This window comes from Diadema antillarum, unplaced genomic scaffold, assembly GCF_040938485.1.
Source record: "Diadema antillarum isolate AM-2024a unplaced genomic scaffold, OU_Dant_1.0 seq00000321_RagTag, whole genome shotgun sequence".
Lineage (NCBI taxonomy): Eukaryota > Metazoa > Echinodermata > Echinoidea > Diadematoida > Diadematidae > Diadema > Diadema antillarum.
This window is the reverse complement of record NW_027271340.1, coordinates 1,744,697-1,769,510: the sequence shown is the minus strand read 5'-3', so window position 1 is coordinate 1,769,510 and position 24,814 is coordinate 1,744,697. Positions and strand designations below refer to the sequence as shown.

Genomic DNA, 24,814 nt, shown 5'->3' with positions numbered 1-24,814 from the left:
TTGAATATGAACATGGTCAATATCATCCAGGTCAATATTCACTAGTCAATGTATCCCCATCAGTATCTGCCCGTCAGTATGCCAATAGTCAATATTGCCCGGGCAGTATTTCCCAGTCAGTATCAGTCAGTACTTTAGCGGATAGTGCCATAAGTTAATAATTATCTGTAGTGAATGTGAACATGGCCAACATCATCCTGGTCAATATTCACTAGTCAGTGTATCCCCATCATTGTCTGCCAGTTAGTATTCCCCAGTCAATGTTATCCAGACAATATTTCCCAATCAGCCTCAGTCAGTACTTTAGCAGATAGTGCCGTAAGTGGAGAAATATCTGTTGAGAGTGTGAACAGGGCAAACATTATCCAGGTCAATATTCTCTGACCAGTATATCCCCATTAGTGTCTGGCTGTGAGTCTCCCCCAGTCAGTGTTGCTTAGGCAGTGTTTCCCAGTAAGTATCTCCCAATCACCATCCCCAATCAGTGTCCCCAGTAAATATCCACTAATCAGCATCCCGAGTCGATATTCTGTAGTCAATATACCCTGGTTAATATCCATGTATATCTCTCAAGTAATAATAACTACAACTCATTTTTTCTTCAATTCAGATAAAATTTGTTGAGCTCAGTTTAAGTTGTGTAAGACACATTTTTCCACAGTAGCTGAAAGTATGTTGCAATTGTAACAGCACATTAGTAACTGTTGACTATTCTTGGCAGTGTATCAGTACAGAAGTGTTAATAGCAAAGGGTATCAATCAAATTCAGGGATTTTCTAAATTGTTTGATTATTCCCCCAACCCCAGGGTAAGAAACACTCATATCAGCATTAAAAACCATTACATCAGGAAGTTGTATTTAAAAAAAAAAAAGTAAAATGGTTTCTTGTTTATACTCCTTCTAGGGTATTGATGACTCTGTGAGTTGCATGATTTTGACAGCTTTTAAACAACTGACTGCCAGAAATGTAGTTTTGAATTACCACTCTGATGATATTGGACATATTTTCATCATGTGTAGTTGTTGCCCAGAGATATTTTTTCCAAAGAGTGTAATGATCACCCCCCCCCCCCCTTCAAATCACTGAGACTTTCTTTTAACAAGGTCTTGTCTGCAACAAACATGTTCTCTTCACTTATTCCACTGTGGGACATTTATGCAAGAATTTATTGACACATTCCCCGCTACCCTCAAGGACTATGACAGGAATGCAATCCTAACGATTGCAGTCAGATCTTTGGCTGATGGGGTTTTTCCTGCGCCCTTTAATATCCATCTAAATTGACAAGCTGTTACAGTGTACATGTCTGCTGCGATGGCCAAATAAAAGCCCTCATTTTGATGGAACAGCGTGTCTTCTCTACCTCCTGCTGATGAAAAATCTGCCCCCAAACATTTGCAATATTTGCTGATTGCGTACGCCAAACATTTGTCCATCATTTTCTCACACGTTGTGTCAGCCTTCAAACCCTCAAATGAAGAAAACAAACATCCATCTTTTTTTTTGTATTCAAAGTGTATGTGTGCATATATTATATACTTTTTTTTCGCAGCTGGGGTAGCTCTTCAAATACACCAAGGTTTCCTAGGAGAGAATTTGATTGTGTATTGGGATAAAACAATCAAGGAAAAGGTGAATAGTGCTATTTGCTCTGTGTCCGGGGTGTTGGGACGTGCCTACGGTGTGGCAACAAGTTGCGACCACTTTTAGATTTCTATTACCAGGACCGGGGGGGGGGGGGGGGGGGGGGGGGGGGGGGGGGGACAGAGTGAATGCGGGAAGAATAAGATGAATTTGCGTGTATATACAAGTATGTATGTGTGAAAGAAAGAAATGTATGTATTTGTCTGTGATGTACATGTGTGTTTATTCCCTGATTGCAATGCACTCGAGGATGATTTTAACCTGTTCCATACTGAATTCTGAAATGCCCATAGACTTAATATGCAGAGCACCAGGTTCCTGTACGGAATGGGTTAAGTGGGAAGAATGCGACAGGATGAGAAGACAGTTGGCAATAATTCAGATACAACAGATATTTCATGGATGAATGCTAATTCTTTTTGGTGAGCATGATGAAGCTGACAGGGTGATGATGATGATGATGATAATAATGATGAAAAAGTTAAGAAAATAGAGTGAAATTTCCAAAATAATGTTGTGGGAAAGTCATAAATAATAGTATTACTGACTTGTGCCCATCCATAAACCCCAAGCTTACTGCAAAAGTGGATATTTTTGCGCAACTAATTTTTCACGTTCGGCTGGGTAAGATGAGTTACGAGCGTTTTAAATTCCGCAGAATCAAGACATCAATTACTGGAACACATGGCAAGCAAAAATATTCGTGTGCTTTTATTTTCGCGCTTGTTTATGGTTTGCGCAAATGTGCAAAAATTTCAACACTGTGAAAATTTCCACTTTTACAGTATGTTTGATTGTTTCCATTTGAATAAACACATAGTGTTTTGTGTTTCATTATGACAGTTTAATGCTACTTAGACATTGCTGAATGTTATTATAATTAAACACAGTCTTGGATTTTAAAATCCAGAGATTACAATGACATGGAAGTTTTATGAAATTCATCCTTGTTGATGATGAATGAACCTTTGAGAAAGGGTTTCATATTATCCAACCAGTCTGCCCAAAACTGTAAATAAGTTGATTAGGCAAAAGCTCAAAGAAAATTGAAGAATCTGTGGGAAACAGAAAATTCATCATAATCATGGAAATATATGTACATACAAAGAAATTAAACCAAAATAGAAAGGTTTATTCCAGACCCACATTTACCATCTGTAGCTGAATATTCAGTGGGAAAGATGATGGATAGGGGACTTTAAAAAGCTGATACAAGAAGTGGATGGTTACTTTAAAAAAATAGATAAATAAAGATAGTGGCCTGGTCATGAATCATCACACTGTGCGGTTCATTCAACCCACCGCAGACAGACAGCAATGCTCAAAAGCACATCATCATCTGGGTTTATGGGGATCAGGATTTATGAATTAAAGACAAAGTTAATGATATGATATATGGAAGTCTCAATGGTTCCATTAAAACTCGGCATATTTTGGGATGAGGGGGGTCTTTTTTTTCAAAATGCATTAGCTGGCTTCTAATGAAAGCTTCTATACTCTCACAGAATCAAGATAAAAGCATTATTGGAGGAGACATGCTGTGCTGGCATGCTCCACAAATAATCAATTAGTGAATCAATTCTCATCATATGTGATGTATGACAAACATTTGATGGGAAAGGTTCCCTCGTGTGTGTGTGTGTGTGTGTGAAATAGTCGAAAATGTTGTCCTCTGTTCTGATGTATTATGAAGATACTGGTGAAGTTAAAGATGATTGTTGATGATTACTACTGTGATGATTTTGATTATCATTCTTGTGATCATGATTTTCAACATTATTGTCAGTATATATGTCATTATGAATGTTATCATCAACATTATAATCATTGCCATCTTTTCTGTTTATCTCATTGTCATTTTTTATCATTTTTGTCATCATTTTGAATATTCATTGGCTAACTTATTATTTATTTGTTCATTCATTTATTCATCTCTTTCATTCATTCTTTCATTCATTCATTCATATATTTAGTTGGTTTTTTTTTAACCCAATGTAGCCTGATCAGTGCTTTATACACTGTTTTTCTTGGGAGTCCTGCAACATGGTAACAAGGTAGCAATTAATTCAAAGTGCACAAAATAATGAAACATTATTGTTGTCATCATTCTTATAGTTTTGGGTATATTACTTTGAATTCAGAGTGGCCTTACAAGATCTCACTATAAGGAAAAATACTCTAATCACATTTTATGTTTTTTGCCACTTGTGTTTCCCTCCAGGCAAAGCCCACATTATAAGCTACTCGGCCAGGGGAGTCTCCAGATCACGAGGCTTGGCGAGATCGACACCGGCATCTACAAGGTGGTGGCCACATCCACCTCAGATAATAGTCGTGTTGAGAAGGGAGTCCGTGTCGACGTACAAGGTGAGAAGATCGATTGAGTACCATGTATGCTGAATATTTCACGAGGTTTTTATTTTCGTGAATTTTGTGAGTCAGGTGCTATTCGTAAATTTAAAAACACACGAAATTATTACCTCTCATCTAAACATCAATGTAACGTGCAAGTGTATATTTCTGTATTTATTACTGTACTCCACAATTGCAAATTTAGCCAATTGCGAAATTGCCAGGAAGTCCTGATTTGCAAAATATTAAACTCACTAAATATATGCGTGGATATCATCAGGGGCTCCCAAATGTTCCTGACAATTAGTTATCAAAATTTCCTCACGTTAAAAAACTCACACAAATATTTAAATGCAATCTCAGAAGATTTTGCTTGGCATAAGTTCTCCCCTTGGCTGCTACTCATTAGAAGTATATCTCACTACATGGTAGTCTACTGAGGAGAAAATAAATGTAGATTGTGGAGTCATATTTCTTTCTTTTTTGCATTAATACTACAGCCAGGGTACTTATTAAAATAGGAATATATCCATTACCCTGTTGTGACATATGAACCATGGCACTCAGATCTGTATTCAACTTTGTTACAGAAAACAAATTTTCAAACATGCAGAACTGCAATGCAAGTTATTACAATCCGTTGAACACACTTCAGTACACCCTTTAAAAAAAGAGAAAGTAATAGAAAATGTGCGTCTGGAAAGAAATTCGCAAGAGTAAGTCAAGTAAGGAGTGTGTAATCATATGTTGCTGTGTGCTAGAAGGTCCCTTATACCTGTTGCATGCAACAGCCAAATATGCATGTATTGTTATTCCAAAATTTCAATTACAGTGCAAAGTATGGATTTTTTTCATAAAGCCGTGCAATGAGACCTGAAAAGAAAAACATGCACACAAAGAAGAAAAATAACCCCCTGTAGACATAATGGATTGTGCACTGCTAATCCAATTGAATGTGATGCTGTCAAATCTTCAATCTGTGACATTTAATGAAACTTGCGAGAAAACAGGGCCTCCGAACGACAGAGCAGGCTTCAGGCAGACATAAGATCAAAGTTAGGTGCGTCAGGAGGAAAAACAGCTGAAGGTTTCTCATTCTCTTTTTCCATCTCTCTCATTTTCTTTTTCTTTTTCTTTTTTTGTCTCAAATGTCCTTATTTTGAGCACTGTAGCAAAGTGAAAGCCACAGTTTAATTTTGAGGTTCTCTGCAGTGTAGCTGTGCATAATTCACGGGAAATGGAGACGTAATTCTGCACCTCGAATGACACATTTTTTTCCCCCGCATGCTGCCCGGATAGCTGAGCTCAATTTCAAACAATTTGCAACTCCCGTGTAGCAGTTTAAAGTGGCCCTTGTCAATAAACTCGCCGCATCAAGTCGGCTGTCCCGCTGCAGAGCTCTGGCCTGTAAATATCTCTTGTCACACGATGTCTTTCCTCGTGTTCACAAGAAAGTCCGCTGAAGGAGCGGCAATGGCAAAACTGGGCTAGACAAACACAAATTTCTTTACCGCAAAAAGTGAAACATGGTAGAGGGTGATCAGCAGCCTGCTGTGATCTTCTGTTGTAGCTCCAGTTGCTCCATGTACACTGTGTAAGCATAATATCTGGCTGTTTGTCTACTTGCTCTTCATCGGATTTTGAAAGAATTATTCTGCACTGCATCCTATCATGGTACAAGTGTAACTTGTTGAATGCAGTCATAAGAAACAAATTTTCTATTTGTGAATATGCCACTGTAAATCTCAGTGTACATACAATGGGATATAACTCTGTCAAATGCAAGCTTAGACATGTATGGAAGTATTATTACAGGTATGGGGGGGGGGTAGGGGGAAGGGGCGGGCAGATTTTGTTAAATGTTTTATTAATTTGTTGGTATAGTTTCAGGAGGATAGCTGTGTCAGTGGCTAAAAACACTTTTTGTCAGAGGCCCTACACCTACATAAGATTACAAGAAACACATGTAGATACATGTATGAAAAAATAAGGAATGACATATAGGCCTGGTGCAGCTACATCAATCCACATGTGTATTTGGGTTTCATTCCCTTTAAGTATTGCAAAAACATTAGATATATGTTATAACTTCATTTATACCATAATATTTCACTGACAAGTGATAAGCATAGATTTAATAAAAAGACAAAAAGAAATGTGATTTGTTACGTTTGGTTCAGGAGATTCCAAAGTTAAGATATTGATCTGGTTGTTGTATACATCCCATCCACGAACGCATGTTGAGTAATTCCTAAGAGTACTGTGTACACCAAATATTTCATGAGGTTTTTATTTTCGCGAATTTTGCGAGTCAGGTGCTATTCGCAAAATTAAAGACACGCGAAAATATTGACTCTGATCCCGATGTGGATATGACGCATGCGTGTACATTTCTCCGTTAAGTACAAGACTCCACGATCGCGAATTTGACCACTCGCGAAATCGTCAAGAATTCCCGATTCGCGAAAATTTAGACTCCCGAAATATATGGCGTATACAGTAGATCAAATCTTGGGTGTCTCTTTATCAAGTTGTAGAAATAGAAGGGAAGACGAACTCCCAGCATGGTATATAATTTGTATACGTAAACTCAGCCGGAAGAAGTCGCATCAATGATTCTCCTCCAACCCCTTGTTTTTCGTGTCAAATCAAGGAGATGTTTTGAGGAGGCTCTGGGGGCTTCTGAGGACAAGAAAGAGACTGGATGCGAATTTGAATTGCATTCCAAATTAAATTAGATGGCATTCGCCAGGTCTCACATATTATACTCATATATGCCTATTCGAGCCCCCTGGGTGTCATGACTTGGTTGGATAACCATTCAAAGGTGCATGGCTGCATAAAAGGCATAAAATGTGCCTATGTCAACAATTCTTGTTGTGTCCAAGCAATTTGTTTTGATGACACATATCAGAATCTTTGCTAGGGTTTGGGTTTTGGTGCTGCAGCTCAGCATTGTGTTCAAAATTTGTCAACTATAAGCATACATGAATGCATATTAAAATACACATGTGTGCTTATTGATTAACTTGAGAGCAAGAAAGCTGCATGTCTTTCTCTAAACAAACAAATCAAAGTTTTTTACTACCTTCTGTTAGTTCTACAAGTGTCTTGCTGGCCACAGTGATCTCCTTTGAAACCTTTTGATATAGTTTATACATTTTATATAAGTTTATAAAATGATATATGTTGTGCTTATCAGTACATGTTCTTTTTCTTTCTTTTTTTTTTTTGCTGTTTGTTATATAGTTTGTAATTATTTTGATATTGATGACCAATCTATTGCACAAAATTGTATAAAAGCTGAATTTCCAGTCTCCAGAAAGAGACAATGAATACAATTCGAGCAATTCCCTTGTGAGGATTAAGAAAACATGATGCTTGTATGCTGGGGGACCCACCAAGGGCCCATGATAGACCCACCACAATCTGTTATTGAGATTTTTCACGTCATAATTCTTTATTTTCATGAGTGGAAGCGATATATAAGAGGAACTTGGATTTCTTTCACACCCATATTTTTTTTTTTCTTTTGTCTGACACCTGGTTTTCATACGCAACCAATATTCTTGACATTTCTTGAAATGTACTTACGTCCAAATTAATCACTTTGTGATAACATCATCTTCTGTGTGGTTTTAGAAAATCATGGAAGCAGTACAAACTCAGCCGTAAGCGCTTTGCCAGAAATCGGCGTAGCAGGTGTGATGTTGATTAATGTGGCATACAGAGATTTTAAAGGGAAATTAAACTCAAATATGAACATGTGGATTGAGTGAATGCAGCAATATTATTAGAACGCATAAAGAGAATTTGAGGAAAATTTGACAAGGTGTTCAAAGTTATGAATTTTTGAAGTTTCTCCGCAGCCTTCGCTGGATGAGAAGACTTCTCCTACAGTTTGTGATGTCACACATGAAGAAGGATATACTTGTATCGAGAATATAAAGAAAATTCAACATATTTTCTCTTTTTATAGCACAATGAAAGAGCACATGACTTATCTCTTTCAGAAAGCAGGGAGGATAATATTACCCTTGACACATGTCACTATTCTCACAAGTTGAGGGAATGCGTACCTCATCATTCGTGATTGTTCATTTATGCTGGTGTCACACTATCCAGAAATTGACACAAGATACCCAAAAATGGATATGGAATTTTCAGTATCCCACAAGTTGGCCCTAAACTTGGTAAACAGCCTATGCTTGCAGAAGGTCACATTGATTGCACTCAATCCACACACGAAGGCTATACACTTGTACGAAGATGTAAATTTTTATCAAGAAGTCTACCAAAAGGACACACAATGGCTGTGATACGTTACGTCATATTGAAAGTACGACAGCCTTATGAAGGGCAAAATTGATTCATGAAGTTAACACAAAAATGTACATTTGCAAGGTCTTTGGGCAATCTTTTGCCATGCCAAAGACATTGCCACTACTCACAAAGTTGCTCCCCTGTGCCTGAAGAACTCCAAATCATGGTCACATGATAGCATTAGGTTCCTTCATGAATTGCCTGATTTTAATACGACCAGAATCAAATATGAATATTTCCTTTATTGCATGTCCATCTTTACTCAATTTCAGGAGAGTTTGAAGCCTGCATTAGACAATATTATATTCTTATCTGACAGTAGAATGTGCATACTGATATTTACGTATGAACCCTGTGTCTGTTTTGTCTCTTTTCTTTTTTTGTCTCAATGTAGTACCACCATACTTCATAGAGAGGCCCCAGAGTAATTACGTTCGTAGAGGAAAATCGTTCACCTTCAGATGTAACGTGTACGGCATCCCGACCTCTCCCATCGTCTGGAAGCGGGGCGGGGCAGTGATCCTCAACGCCGACGAGTACGTGATCGGCATCAGAAACCTCACGATCAAGGATACGGTGATAGCGGACTCGGGCATGTATCAGTGTACGGCCAGCAATCCTTGGGGCAACATCCAGTCCACGGCCCAACTCATTGTCGTACCGGATGGTAAGCACTTTAAAGCCTCTGTCTCTACAATCCTCTACAGTTTCGATGACACGGGACGTATATGTCTTGTTGTTCTTACTTGGTTGTTGATATTTTACAGATGACTGGTTTATCTGTAGAGTTCAAAATATAGAAAACAAAAACTATGAGACATTAAAACTCATAGACTATATACCACCATTTCCCAAAAGACTCCATTGCTATAAGAGAACGCAGTATATGACTACTTCTTGTTGTTTATGACGCCATTCCTCTCAGATACATATATTATCGGCTTTAGTAGACAGAATGCTAGGATTAAGCAATCCATATGGCACGCTCTTCTTTCTCAGCTTAGTATGAAGATGTTGAACAAAATCAATAGACCTGCATTCAAAGATGTTGTTGTGTTCTTTAAATATTCCGTTACCATCCCGTTTAGTTCAGACCTTTCGTATGTTACTACCCTCTCCCCCACAAATTTCCTTAAGTGGGCTTTCGGGAGTCAGGAATTTGAAAATGCAGGGGAAATTCAAAAAGAAAAAAGAAATTGCCACTGTCGTGCATAAATTACATGCTGTTTCCATGGCAACGAAGCAAGAGCCGCCCTAGGAGGCAATGACTTCTCGTAATGAATAAGACGGGCCAGTGAGTACTTGTGTGTGGTGAGTTTGTGTCAGGTGCATGTGTTTGTGTGTGTGTGTGTGTGTGAGTTTAAAGTACAGAGAAGAGGTTTGATGCATATTCCTCTATGGATAACAGAGCATCAAAGAATGCCAAAGAATAGGTAGGTCCTTGCTATTGGAAGATCCTTGTGTATTGTGTGCGTCTCTTTTCATCTGGAGAAGGATCCACTATACGCAACATGTTGCCATGACAACCATTCAATGTCACCAAGCATTAATTTCTTGATTTAGCATTTTTCAGTAAAAAAACATTATTTCAGTGATGCATTATCCATCCCCTTTTATAAAAAAAAAAACAACCACCCAAACATATCTTGGAAATGGGCAAAAAAAGAGCCAACAGATAAAGCAAGCTTTGAACAAGGGGCTTTAGAGTCGGGATGCAGTCGAGCACTCAGGAATAGGTATTCAAATGCAACAGGTCCATTCACAGACCCATTTCCAAAAGTTTTGCATTTCGCAATACATTCTTGGACTTTGAGATTCAGACAACAGGTGGATAAGGCATCAAACTTTCTGTAGTCAAACAAACTTAAATTTTCTTCATTTTCGCCAAGACCATCCTATATGACATCCCTCTTTTTTTTTTTTTTAGTTTTGAGGTTACCAACCCTGTCCAGGAAATGTGCTGATGGATGATATATATATGTAATTCCATCATCATAGCAGATAAATTACTCTACATTTTATCTTACAAAAATAAGTATGACATGAAAGTACCATGGGTGTGGACAGTTTCTTCATGTGTTTAGTCAGTCCTAATTTGACTGAGGCAGACTGTGTTCATCTGAGAAGAGTTGCACAAGAAGGCTTCTTCAAATGTTTCTCCCAAATCTTCACAACAACAGGTGCATCAATGTATTTTGCTCAGTGTATCACCCACATCAGTCAAGTTTTCCAAAACAAAAGCAAAAAAAAAAAAAAAAAACCTCCCAAATCAACAAAGCTGTAAGCTTAGCCGTAGCTTCAATTAATGTTGACACTTCTTGATTTAATATGGACGCGCATTCACTGAGGTGGCTTTCGTTTGCCGCTCGTCGCCGCAAGGACAAGATCATTTTCTATTTGATTCGTACAGATGAGGTAGAGCATATCATATTGATTTTAAGTCAACATCATTTGGCGTTGATTTGAAAATGGTCTGGTTTTTTTTTTCCATCCATCCTGCTTTGCAGTTGTCGGTATCAATTGGGAATTTCATTATCTGTTTGGAGAGATGTATCGATCGGAAAAACCAATGCGACAGGTCTTCCCAACAAATTGAATCAGACCCTTTTTGTTTATAGATGAAAGGAATATTGCAAATAGCTGGTCTGGAAATAACCAGCGTGAGACGGCTAAGTGAAATCCAATATAGATCTAAAAGTGTACTCAGGGAAATATAGAGAGACATTTCCATTTAATTTGAAATATTATGTCACAAAGAAGCGAGATATTTATTTTTTGTTTATTGTGATGTGTCTAATTTTCTTCAAGGGTGTTTATATCACCGATTAAGTAAATACTTATGTCACATGGATTGCTGGAATTTTGGAAATAGTTTGCAAGTTGAAGGGTTTGGAATTAGCAGTGGCACTACACTCTGAGGGTTTTCAATGACTCGATCTGCCGTAATGGGTGATTACGTCCAAGATGGTGGGGGGGGGGGGGGCGTAATTACCCACAGACATTTGCATGTCAAGATAGATGTCTCAGAGTGGGAGTGATGTTTTGATAAAAGTGAAAGTGAAAAAAGGGAGAGTGGGCGGGAGCGATGTCCGCAGGGTAGAAGGGGTTTTATGACCACATCCCAAGGATGGCATAATGAGATAACAGCCTTTTTTGACAAAAATAATCCCGTGAAATGGAAATGAGAAGTGGGTCGCGAGCATTAGGAGAGGTGATAGCAAGAGCTTTAAACTTGCTTTTACCAATATATAGCTGCATCTCCACTCTTCCCCCCTCCCCCTGTCTTTGATAAACTTTCCTGATGAGCTATTCTGGTTTTCCATATCTGCAGAACAGATATCCATGAACTAAATGAGTTTCTTCTTACTCTAATGTTCCAAGAACTGCATATTTTTGTAACCAAAAAAAAAAAAAAGAAAGATGAAAATCATCCAAATGTATGAGAACTGCAATCTGACATTTCAGCTATACTATACCAATATGTCGTTGTTGTTTTCTATCTTTATGTTGTCTGGTTCCTATAGTAGAGAATGTCCAATATGCATTCCATTAAAAATTTCACTTTTCTCAAAGATCAATGGACACTAACCTAAGATTTAGTTTGCCTTTTCATAGGTGTGCATTCTCAGAAGAAATCAACTTTTCAGGAAATTTCTCTGCTGCCAAAAACTACATGCTGATATTGCAAAGTCCCACAGAGTTTAATGCTTAAAAACTGCAGAGTCCATTGCTAGACTTGACCGACACTAACTTGTGGGCAGATAGAACAGCACATACTTTGATCCAAGTTTAATGTATCCTCTAGCCAATGATTAGTAAACTTATTGATTGTTGAACAGTGAAAAATTTCATTAGATTCGGATAGAGGGATAAATTGCTATATTTTATCTGCAGATAACCACTGATATATTAGATGTTCTTATTTCAGGGGATACCCAAAAATATTGCCCTTGTGAGGGCCAAATATTGCACTCAGTCATTGTGTCATGGCATATGTGTCCCAGCCTCATGCAATATTTTTGTTACCCCACTCGTAGTGCCCCACAATCTGATATTGGTGTATAGGTAATGACATTTTGAAACGGCAATTTAGAGCATCATCGGGACTCCCAAAAACAAACAAGCAAACAAACAAAACTACAACAAGAGCAATGACAGAGATTTATGTGGCAGGAAGATTGGAGGGAAGTTCAGTACATTAGAAATGTGTTTTGGATGAAAAATTTACATTGCACACTGCATCATTCCTGTTTTCATGCAGGGCCCCTCAGGTAAGCTTTAACAAGATGGCGCTTTGAGAAATTTTATGATTAAACACAAGATCACTGAACTCCAAGCTGGGAGCAAAATAGTTTCTTTACCTTGGGTTGAACTCTATTGCGGAGAACATTGTTGATCAGAATTTTGATTAGAATGGGTTCAATGAAACTGCCAAAGCAAGTAGAGAATACCAGGTATGTGAATTGTTTTGTAAAATACCACAAATGCCAAGGGGAGAAATTCAAAATTTTCGTATGGCACACGGTATGCGCATTACTTCAATAATGATGTAGGAGGACACCGTGATGTAGAATGCATTTTGCATTCATTTCGTGCTACTTATGCGCGGAAACAAGATGGAAATGTGCAGATTTTGTGGTAGGCGAGACAAAATGAGATCGTGTTAGCATGTTTAATTCATCATTCTGTGTAAAAAGAAGAGTGGGTAGGTGGGGGGGGGGGGGTAAGAGCAGAGGCGCGAGGATTGGCAAAAAATAAATAAATAAGTCTTCAAGTGCACATTGGTCATGTCTGCGGGAGGGACTAGATAAATACTTTATAGACATAGAGGGAACTCATGTTATTCAAAGTGGGGTGGTTCCGTCTCTCGTGATGGAAACACTTCTCCACCAGAGATAGAGGCAGCTTGGTTTTGAAGCCAAAGTGCTTGCACAGAAGATGCTGTCATTTCAGGGGCATCTTGTTAAAGTTTACTCCCTCCAACCCCCCCCCCCCCCCTCCACCCCATCTTGTTCCTTTTATACCTTCCCCAACATTAATGGTGAGTAGGGAATTACAGAAACTATAGTAGTCTGAATGGGTGCTGTAGTTGAGTTTTGTTTTTAATATCTCAGTGTGTCATTGAAAACAAGGGAGTGCTACAATTTAGCAAACTTTTCAGGATTTGCACATTTTGACTTTAGAAATGGAAGTCTTTTTACCAGAAATAGAGAAGATCTTTTATGTAACTCTGAAGATATGCTAGCTCATTTAATAAAATCTTATGATATCAACACTGATAGAATAAGAGACAGTTTTGTGCTAGAGTATATTTCTTTCTTATCACTTGATTACTGTGAACAACCAAACGACCTTACATAATTAAAAAAAAAATGGAGCTAGAAAATACTTAGAGATCATAATCCTTCTATGAGGTAACTTATTCTCCCTAAAAATGTTCTGCAAATAATGACAAAAATGCAACATAATTTATTTTCTTGTTGAAGAATAAGTACTGAAGTTTAATATCAACTATTCTGGATAGATAGATCCAGGATATTTTTTTTTCAAAAGAAAATCAGAATAGATTTGAAAACAAAAATCATATCTGAGCACACTCATAACTATTTGTGGTTAAGAATGCAACAGGTATTCTGAATTTTATGCAGTATTTGTCACTTTTCAGCAGAACATTTAATGAAAATATAGGTCTTGTAGATGTCAAATATGTTGTACATTTTTTTTCTTTTTTTGGGTGTTTGGGTGCCTTAGAATGTTCTCTGCAGACATATGGCATTATGTGAATACTGTTCACCGTCACCATCATCATCATCATCGTGTTAACAACAGAATGAAATGAGTCTGAAGCAAATTTCATTGAATTTTTCATCCCGCTGTATAGTTAAGTCACCTTCTTCTGTGAAACATGGAGGGTCCTGACTGAAAAATGTTGCTTGTAAAATGTGGGGTCCCCACCCCCCTCCCCCTGTGTAGAGAGTTGATTTGATAGTGGCCCAGCTGATGTGGTGTTCCAGATTTTAGGAGGCCACTCGGCGAGTCTTGGCAGAAGTTTAAGGGTTGCACGGGTCTCTCATGACCGCTGGTGACTTTCTTGTATTAGATGTCGTGGTATTTTTGGATGCCAGTCCTGAAGGGGTGTAATGACTTGTTTATCAATTCTGCTCTGGAAATGTTTCTTTTGCTCATTAGAATTCTGGATCTATGCAGGCTGCAAGAAATCAGAAAGAGAGTCTGCCCCCCCCCCCCTTTCCCATGACAGGAAAGCCACCCAAAATTTAGATAATTCCAAGCAAGACAGGGAGCAGAGATTGACAATGCTGTGTGGGACTAAACTAGCCGCGCTCTCACCTGGTGTATGTGAGAACCGCAGCTCACCATGAATAATGCAAGGCACCGAGCGTCTCATCCATTATTCACCAAACACCTTGTCTCGCTTTTGTCACCCCATGTTTTTCTCTTCCCCCCTCACGAGCCACTGCCATCATCGTCGCCATGGCAACAGAGTATCTTGGGGGAGAAATTAAGGAGATAGTATCAAAAGCGCTGAAAACATGCAGGGTACGCCTGACGAGAAGGATGAAGAAAGAGTTGAGGAAAAAGAAGAAGGAAAAGAGGAAGAAGAAAAGGAAGAAGCAGAAGAGAGTTGGAGTGATGAGGAAACTATAGAATGCTATTCATCAAGGCCCTTTGGCAAATTTTGGGCAAGATTCTGCCATTTTTATGAATCCAGTGGGGACAGATGTCAAACAAGCAGGATGTTTCCTGAGGGATTCTGCATCATATCCTTGTGGGTCTCATTCTCTACCTCTACCTGGCCTTCTCTTGCTCTCCTCCCCCCCCCCCCCTCTCATCTCTCCTCCCTTGCCTGTATCATTATGATGATGATCATCATGATTGTGAATTATTTCGCTCATGACGCAAACGGTGCATGCTTGGAGCTGTGCTGTCGTGGCAAAGTGTTTCGCTTGTACAGTGTAGGTACGTAATAAGGCACGTTTTCGTACCTATAACAATGATTGGTCTGGCTTTATGGTTATTTTTGTTCTTTTTTTTGAGAGAGAGAATAGAGCATGACTGTTCAGGGACTTAGTACAAGGAAATGATGTGACTGCGATCATCTTTTGATGAAGCTGAAATTTAGGATTCCAAGCGAAAGGGTAAAACGTCTTTCTAGTACTCATGTTGTTGTCACCTTGTGTAGGTTTCTTGACTACACGTTTGCATCCATCGGATCTCAATATCTACCACTGCTGGTGCAGCTCTGTTTGAATGTGGGCTACTCCTATTTCTTGTGCCCTTTCATACTATTTCGAGACATGACACGTGAGAGGACCCTTCTTTCCTGTCTTTCTTTTTCTGTTGTAATGAAAAGTTTGCTGGTAGCACCACAGATACCCTCCCTTCTCCTCCGTGCATCTTCTGGCTTTGTAGCACCCCAAAATACTCCAGCTCCTAAATCAATACCAACTGCCCAGGAATCGCCAGGGGTTTGGAACCTAAGACAGGACCCAGGTTTTGGGACTAGTAGGAGGAAGGTGGGTGGGTGGGTGGGTAGGAAGGGGTTGAGGAGGGAGGAGGGGAGGTAGAATTGACACTGATTTGCTGGGGAGGAGGTATATCATTCTCCCCCCTCCTCCTCCTCCCCCCTTGTCATCCAGTGCTGGGATGCGGTATGGTGATGCGGGATACCACCAACACAAATTCACCTGTTGTTCGTCATAGCCGCCAGCATCCCTCCTCACGGTGTGGTACTCATCTCCTTGGGATTGGAGGGGGGAAAAAAAGAATTAACCAGCAACAAGAAGCTTCTTCTCTTTCTTTTCTTTCTTTCCCCTCTTTTCTTTCCCCATCTTGATTCTCCTGACTCCGCCCAGCTCACTTGATTTGCTTGCGCTCCGAGGGAGTGTGGCAGAGGTCACTGCAACTTGTCTCTGGAGATGGAGACTTGAGATGGGAATGGAGATGTAAGCTTTGGGGCAGTGGAGCTGAATTTCAGCTTTGGATACAAGCATCTCTTCTCCTTATTTTTCCTTTTTTTTATTCCTTTTTTTTTGCCTTGTACCTCCCAGATTGCTGACTTGTTGTTATATGTTGTTGTTTATTTGATGGCACACACAAACACAGTACAGGGTTATCATTGTGAAAGAACGGTAAAAGTTGTCGATTGGTTTTGAAGAAGTCAGGATTGTAAGTGAGTCAAGAATTTGATGCCAGGGGAAGCAAACAGGGGATTTTGTTGTTGTTTTTTATTGTTCATATCATTATTGTTTTTGTTATCATCTTTCATAGATTTTTTTTTTTTTGTACCAAGCTTGTAGAGACTTTTTCCCCTTTATCAAGAATGACACAGAGTAATGCTGTGATGACAAATGTGACAAAAAGGGGAGAAAATAAACATTTTGCATTAGTTACTAAACATGATGAAACTAGAGTGTGAAGCATTACAAATAGAGAGAAACTTTCAATGAGGAAAAAATTGACAGTAACTTTTTCCACTGATGTGTTTTCAAAATGGTATAGTGACCTTTTCACTGTAGATGCAACTCTGCAATGTCTAGATTTCTATTGTACAGTTCTGATAGAAGAATATGGACTACTGTAGAGAATAGATAAAAAGAACAATAAAACAAAAACAAGGAAGAAGGAAAAGAGACTGTGAGAATGGATTGGAAAATGGATACATGCTTGAGAAATATGGGAAGAAAAAAAAATTAGCAAAAGAGAAATGTGTTTGTAAATAAAAGAAAGAAAAAGAGAAGGGAAGAAAGAGAAAGCATGGACATTAAGCCTGTGCTTATGGGAATTTGGTGTGACATGTGTTGAATCCGCGCATAATTATCATACCTTTGAAGGAATGAGTTTAACGAAGTGAAGATGTGTACTTGAAAATTCATTTTTGTTGACATGTGTGTGTGTATGTATGTGTGTGTGTTAGCGTTATAAAACTAAAAGGCAATACTGCACAGATGCAATATATCTTCGCAAATGAAGAGGTCACAGACATTTTTGTGAGCTGTTGTTTTCACAGATTGACGCTGAGCCTATTGCAAGTGCGCTATTACCCTAGCGCATGGTGACATTTTCGAGCGCTGTTAAATTCGCAGTCCAACAATGATTCACAGATTTTATGAAAATTAAATCATCACAAATTATAACAGCTTATACAGTATCTAATTGCATGACTGTGTATTATCTACATCTGTTTCTGTATCAAATGTGATGTGCGTAAGATCTGGAGAATTGGTTGTGAGGCGGAATTCTTAACCACTTCTTCCATAATCAGCATTTTACATCTCTGAAGAACATGATCTTTTTATGAGATAAAAGTAGACATTTCAAGATTCTAATGTCCATCATAAAAGGAAACTGTGTGTGAAATCTTGAGTGTTAAGTCATGTGCCCTACTTCTCACTGACTGTAATGGAATCTTCGTTTTCACCACAGTTGGTGTTTGTGGAATGGAATACCAGTAATTTTTTTTTTTCATCGTCCCTTCTTTGAAGTGGTGCCTCAGTGCGTATATGGTGCAGAATTTCTCACCTGACAATATAGCTAATGCGATGCACGACACATTGAAGCAGGTTGATCCATTCCCTCAGCCAGTCACATGTTTAACCCATCATCTCTCAGAAATCACATTTTGTGCATTGATACTCTAGCTTTTTTTAGTCTTTTGTTTTAAAGAAAAAGAAATAAGAATTGTATTTTTTCAACTATTCAATATGAACATTTCTTAAGGCAGAGCAGAAGACTCTCTTTCTTCTCAGCCCATTGTTCATATGTTTTAGCTTATTTTAGTTTTATTTTTTATTTTTTGCTTATTTTTTCAAAAGCCTCTAATTTGCTAAATCTACGATGGAGTCTTAAATTGGCAACAACTTCAAGAATGGCACAGTTCTGATTTCTTTCTTAAGTTAAGAGCAAATGTTTGTAAATCCTTTTCTGATTTTGTGCAAATTTAAAGAATTCTATTATTTTAGCTTATTTTATTTTCAAAAGCCTAAAATTTGCTAAATCTGTGATAGAGTCTTAAATTGGCAACATAAGATCTTCAAAGTTCTGATTTCACTCTTGAAATTAGAGCAAAATTCCTTTCTGATTTTGTGCAGATTTAAAGAATTTTATTATTTTAAGCTTATTTTATTTTTTCAAAAGCCTCTAGTGTGCCATATCTATGATGGAGTCTCAAATTGGCAACATAAGAACTTGACAGTTCTGATTTCTCTTGTAAGTTTAGAGTCAATATTTGTAAATTTCTTTCTGACTTTGTGCATATCTAAAGACGTTTTTGTTCCATCTACATTTTCTCCGAGATGAGTTCGGCAGCAAAATTGAGAGGAGCCAATTCAGCGATTACAGCATGAATTTTTTTTTTGCAATACAAATTCCCCAAGGCTTTGATTTTTCTTCTCCTCTCGTTCTCTCTCTCTGTTAATACAGCCATTGGTTCTCTTTTTCTCTGTCCATGTGTTTTCTCTCTTCCACTGCTTCCATGTATGTCTTTTTCTCTCCCATTTTATTCCTTTCTCTCCTTTTTTATTCCTTTCTTTCCCTTCCTGTCCCTTTCTCTCTATGCTGTTTGTACAAATGTTCTATATTCCATATCAGAGATGCCATTTTAGAGCTGTTTCAAAAGAAAGAGCAACAATAACATCGCCGCGACCATTTGTGTATCCCATTTCGCAAATGTTTGCCCTCATGGATGCCTCGGGAGCCCCCCTGGTATGATCAAGTGCACTGGTGGTGACGATGAGCGTTCTATGTTTATCCCACCACTCTGGCACGGGCAGATGTTACTTTTTGGGGGGCTGCGGGGTGCTCCGAGCAGTCCAAGTCTCCCCCCTTCATCTCGCAAACTGGAGGACTTTTCCAATGGAGGAAACATGATCCAGTGATGTTGCGCTGGGGGTTTGAAATCTTTCTTATCTCGGCGCTTGGGAAATGCAATTTCGCCTCTCGAGTATTCTCCGCGAGAGAGTCGGCAATTTTTCCATTGTGATCGTTACGATCAGGGGAAAAAGGAACTGGAGAGTGAGGTGGCTAGAAGGAGTTGAATGACCGAGAAGACATGATTTTTTTCCATCTGGTGGATGGGACGGGAAATTGCCAATCTTGTGTTCTCAAGAACAGCTAAAAAAGAAACGTAATCATCATCTTCATATATCAATCCTTCATTATGTGCTTGTTAGGGCCATTTCCTTGAAAAGATCGTCAATAAGTATTATGGATCCAAGTCATAAAACTGATAATTGCTTTGGTAAGAAGTGAGATGACACTTGCAATTTGTAGAAAAAGTGGAATCCTAAAGCATAAAACTGAAAGGTACTCACTGGATTTGAGAGATCTGTCAAAATATGGGTGATTTTCTTCAGAATACTGATCAATACTGACACATTCTTTGGTTGTTGTTTTTTTCCCCAAAGTTTGCCTGTATTATTTCAAAAGTTTGTGTTTATTATTTCAAAAGTTTGTCCATATTATTTCAATTGGTAGATGTTCAAACAGCCAAATATGAGATTGCTCTGTCAAACCAATAGTTACTGTAATTGAGTACAACCTGAAGGTTGATGAATTAAAAGGAATGACCATTAACCTGTCAGGTTACATCCCAAAGAAAAGCATATGAATATGGAATCATTTGCTTGACCATTGTGACTTGGGTAATGTAGGCTAGAAAGTACAGGTTCATTAACTTCCCAATATGGTCATTTTTGTGCTTGTCAAAGTTTGTTGACTTTGCATCCATCATTCAAACCTCACCTGAGAGTAAAAACTGACACATAAACCTTGAAAACTTGTTATCTGGGCCATCGCCTTTCACAATTTAAAAGTGACTTGGACTCCCTAGTGTGCAGGGAAAACTGTGATATCTCTCTTGAACTGTATCTCAAGCATGACAGACTCACAGCTCTCTGTGTGTGTTTTTCTCTCTTCGTAATTGTTTAAAATCCACGGTCAGCTTTTGATGTCCATTCATCTGTTTAGTTGCCGCCATTGAGGAGTAGAGGGTATAGTTACCCACACGCACCTTTTTCGATGACCAGGGGCGCCGTGTGAAATTGGTGATTATCAGGCCACTACTAAGTACACAGCATTTACCAAACATTTTCTCCGCACCGCTGGCTATCCCTGTGTGGCCCCTTTCATGCTCTGATACAGTTTAGTTCAGAATTCATCCCAACTGTCCTGTCCTTTAAATATAAAAATAAAAATCCCTGGAACCTAAGTAGGCCAAGGATATTGGAAGATTTTTGGAATGGATTTGTAAGGAGTTCAGGCAATTTGATGTCGTCGAGTTCCACTGATGAAGATAATACAAGTCCTCTCGTATTCAAATATGTAATTTTGAAGAAGAGAGAGGGGTGATTTGTGATTGGAGGTTTAAATCACTGGGCTTTCAGTGGCCTAGAACAGCATTGCTTTCAGACCAGGGGATGGTATATAATGTGATGATAATTCGATAAACTGACTATACAAAGTGTAACTATATGCTGCAATACAAAAAAAAAAAAAATGCTCATTGATCAATGAAGGATAAATCAATCAGAAGAAGGAATGATTCCCGGGTTGGTTGAAGGATTTGTGTCTGAATCTTTTTATACTTATTTTTCCAAGCCCTTGTTGAGTAGTTTATGATTCCAAAGCTTTCAAGATCTCTATTCTGTAATTTATCTTGCGAGATTTTTTTTTCCTAGTAGAAACTCATTGGTTTGTTCATCATGTTGTGATTAGCTTTGCATTCTGGAGCATGCAGATAAGTGAAGTTCAAATGATGCAAGGAAAATGAGATGAACAGATATTCACCACAGCTGCTAAGAATAATTATTAATGCAAAAAATTCACAATTATAATGGTCTTAACACAGTTGATAGCAAAGATAGTGAGAAACATTCATGAGCTTTATAAATTATTAGCATGCAAGCAGTGATAGTGAGAGAGGGAAATGCTAAACAAGACAAGAAGGTGGAATTTATGTGACCAAATATATTATAGGCAAGACAAAAGGAATATTCAAAGTATATTGTCAGCTGAGATTCAGAAGGGCTTTATTGCAATTTTGGGGGGTATCAAGTTATTGGTATCATGTTGTAGAGCTCAATCTCCTATACATTATAGTATCAATTCAAAATTATTTTCATTTTTAGTAGAATGTTAAAAATCAAAATTATAAAGGCACTATTTTAATCCATATATGGATCCAATAAACTTTTTATTTCATGAAAATGGATTGTTGTTGTTTTTTGTTCGTTTTTTTTTTAACACCCAAATCTTAGAATGTGATAGCACTCTTCTAGTTCTCACTTGATGAAATACGTACAAAGCTGATTGAAGAAATGCTTCTGAAAGTCGAGAAAGCATGAATAGAATGTAAGACGTAATGTCACTGATAGAGGCAAAAAGGTATACATCTATGGAGACACAAACAGTGAGAAGCAGAGTGTGGTAAGTTCAGGTTTGCAAATTTAAAGAACAAAATAAAGAGGAAAAACAATTCCGGGGGCCACCTCGAGTGGAAGCAATGCAAAGGTATGGAAGAGTGAGAACCATTCATAAAATATGCAAAGCTTCTCACTGCACACTCAAATCAATATTTATATCTCATCGCAAGAAGTGTTGGCAGGCCGTCTGCGTGATTGATAGTGGTGATCAGGGGATTGCAACCGTTCCTGTGAACACTCTTACAGGTCCATTCGTTCTCATCCCCTCTTCTTCTTTTTTTGTTTTCTTCCTTTTTTGGGGGGATCGAGTCTGTTTGGTATCCCAGGTATATTCCTCCCTCTTTCTGTTTCTATATTCTTTCTAGATCATGTCTACACTTTCCATACTCCTGTAGTTCTTGCTTGTATGAGTATATCACATTGGCAGTACCTGCATTTTTTATGGTATTTCATCTCATTACAGTCAGATGTTATCTTTTAAATATTTCTGATACCATACTGTGACATACATGAGTCTGTTATGTAGTTTGTCTTTGCCTTGTGTCTCCTGCTTATTCCTGGTGCTGGCCTAGGCATTGCATATATTGTTTATTGACATAGTATTAAAATATTGTTGAAGAAAGAAGTTACACTAAATTTAGGTTCCCCATAACACTGGTAGTCTTACAAATCAATTTGAAATTGAAACTTCAATGATTAGCTATTGTAGTTTAACCTCATGGAGATGGACTAAAACAATTTGCAATCTTTACAATTTGTTGAAGATTAGAACTACAAGATTTTTGATGGTTTATGCTCTAGTGGGGTTATATCTCCACTTGCAGTTTCTAGTCATGTGGTCACAATACTCGATGAACTCAATAGCTAGCATGACTTTTCTGTGAACCTCCTTGCCGCTAGCCTAGCTTTCTGTTCAACCTCCAGAACATAAATCCGTTACACATGCATAATATAGTAACACTACTTTGTATAGTCGCTTTCACCTTTGCCATAGTTTCGACTTTCAGATTTTGAAAATCCTCGGACCCTGGGGCTCATGCCAGCGCTCCAGTTGTTTCTGGGGTCATGGCAGCACTTAGACTTCGGTGGTTCAGTCATTGAATGGAACTCTCATGCAAAACTTATATCTTTAAGCTAGGTGTTTTGTGGAGGCTAATCCGACATGAGGGAGTAAATCTTATCATCAACAATTAGTTTCCCTTGGAATGTACCCAATGATCAGTAAGCATGAGGTTTGTTTGCTTGTTTGTTTATTTATTCACTGTAAATATCATGAAGTAATATATAGTATGTACAGTGTATAAGATGGGGAAAGACAGGTATGTCAGTCTAACAGTCATGTGAGGTTTTGTCATCTCTTTATTGGTAATGTGTGCCATGTTGGAGTCAGGTATTAAAATCTCGGGAGGAGGAAGGAAGCCATTTAATGCAGAGAATGAAGAAAAGGCTAGAATACATCATAATATAAGGAAATAAAGATTGCCCACTCTAAACCCCATAGTCTCCTTACATTGAGCAGAGGCATTTTTGTGAACCATTACAAACACATTCTCGTCAGAGTGAGAAAGTCTTTCAAGCATGTATTGTGAGGAGAAATTTTTGTCCTTTGCAGGATAATGTGGAGAGACCAAACATGAAACCTCGCATGGTGTGGAAAAAATGCACACACACAAAAATGAGTAGTGATCCTGTTGAGGATGAGCTAATTTTGCTATAACACACATTTTTCCACAGACACCTGCCTGAGTACCCTCAGGACTAGTCTTCATTGGGTTAATGATGAATAATGGGAAAGCAAAGTGAATGGACAGAAGGGGAATTATATCAGCTGGCAATTGTTGAACTCAAAGGTGTCCGCAGTGTGAGAAGTACTGATGAAGCTACGATAAGAAGCATGAATGAAATGAGAGGCAAGATTGGCCAGAATGAGGTGGGGGGGGGGGGGATGGGGAAGATGAAAAAGAGAAAAGATGTTGCACTGAGACAGGAAGGCTGGAGTCTGGCAGTAGAAATGGGGAAAACACGACCTATTCATATTGCAGGAAGATGTGTTTGCCACACGTGTTTGGAGAGTGTCTGCGGTTTTGGTGAAGTCCCCCCAGCAAGGTTGTGCAAGATTAATTGCATCGTCAGGCAAGGAATAGGGGAGGGAGATGGACTACTGTCACTTTTTACAGGAGAGGGGGGGGGGGGAGACAGACATATGCACAGACAGACAGACAGACAGACAGACAGACAGACAGAGAAAGCAAGTTGAGAAATCAAGTTTGTGTTTGCAAGATGTATGGATAAGAATGAGTTAGGAAGAAAAATAGTGTGGTCTGTTTGTGTGTATGTTTGTGTGTAGTAGTAAGTGCAAGAAAGAGAAATAGTGTGCATATATGTATATGTGTATGTGTGTGTACATGTTATTACGGCGGAGGGGAAAAGATGATGGCACTAAATATGTCACATGTATCATTACTGACACCAAACAGATCACCACTATACCAGACTTTCTTATTAAAAGCAACAACGAAACTTTATTCTTCCCCTCAAGCGCCAGAGTCCCAAGTGTCTCGAATCTTCCTCTGCCCCACGTGGGCTGAACAGATTATACATACATACTTACTTTACATAAATACATATTCATGACAATGTAAATGAGTGTGTTTGCAAATGAGAGAAGGAAAGATAACATGTGTGTGCATGTTTGGGTGGGTCTTTGAGTGTGTTTGATCGTGAGAGAGAGAGAGAGATAGTAGTGTATGCATGTGTGTGTGTGTGTGTGTGTGTGTGTGAGTGTGTGTTTGTAAAACATGAAAGAAAAGAGATAGTGTATTATGTGAGTGTGTGTGTGCATGTTTGATAGTAAGTGAAAGGGAAAAGAAAGTGATGGATAGAGAGAACCATAGGGTGATGAGAGCGGAGTAGAGAGGAATTGCCAGTGATGCTTCCGGCAGACAAACTCCGTTTCATCTTTCTGTTTTTCTTCGAGAGATTCATATCTAAGATTCGGCTGCATGCATCCTGACTCCCAGACAGCTCTGGCTTGATCAAATTTTGCTGCTTGGG

The 24,814-nt window shown here is 38.5% G+C and overlaps 1 protein-coding gene across 2 annotated transcripts in view; it reads left to right on the top strand.

The window, feature by feature from the left end:
- Nucleotides 1-24,814, top strand: part of LOC139730584 (netrin receptor DCC-like) — a 134,710-nt gene that overhangs the window by 106,616 nt on the left and 3,280 nt on the right. For both annotated transcript variants that reach the window (XM_071641440.1, XM_071641439.1), the window contains exons 6-7: nt 3,868-4,013; nt 8,716-8,988. In XM_071641440.1, coding sequence (XP_071497541.1) covers nt 3,868-4,013; nt 8,716-8,988 — 419 coding nt within the window. The remainder of the gene's footprint in view (nt 1-3,867; nt 4,014-8,715; nt 8,989-24,814) is intronic.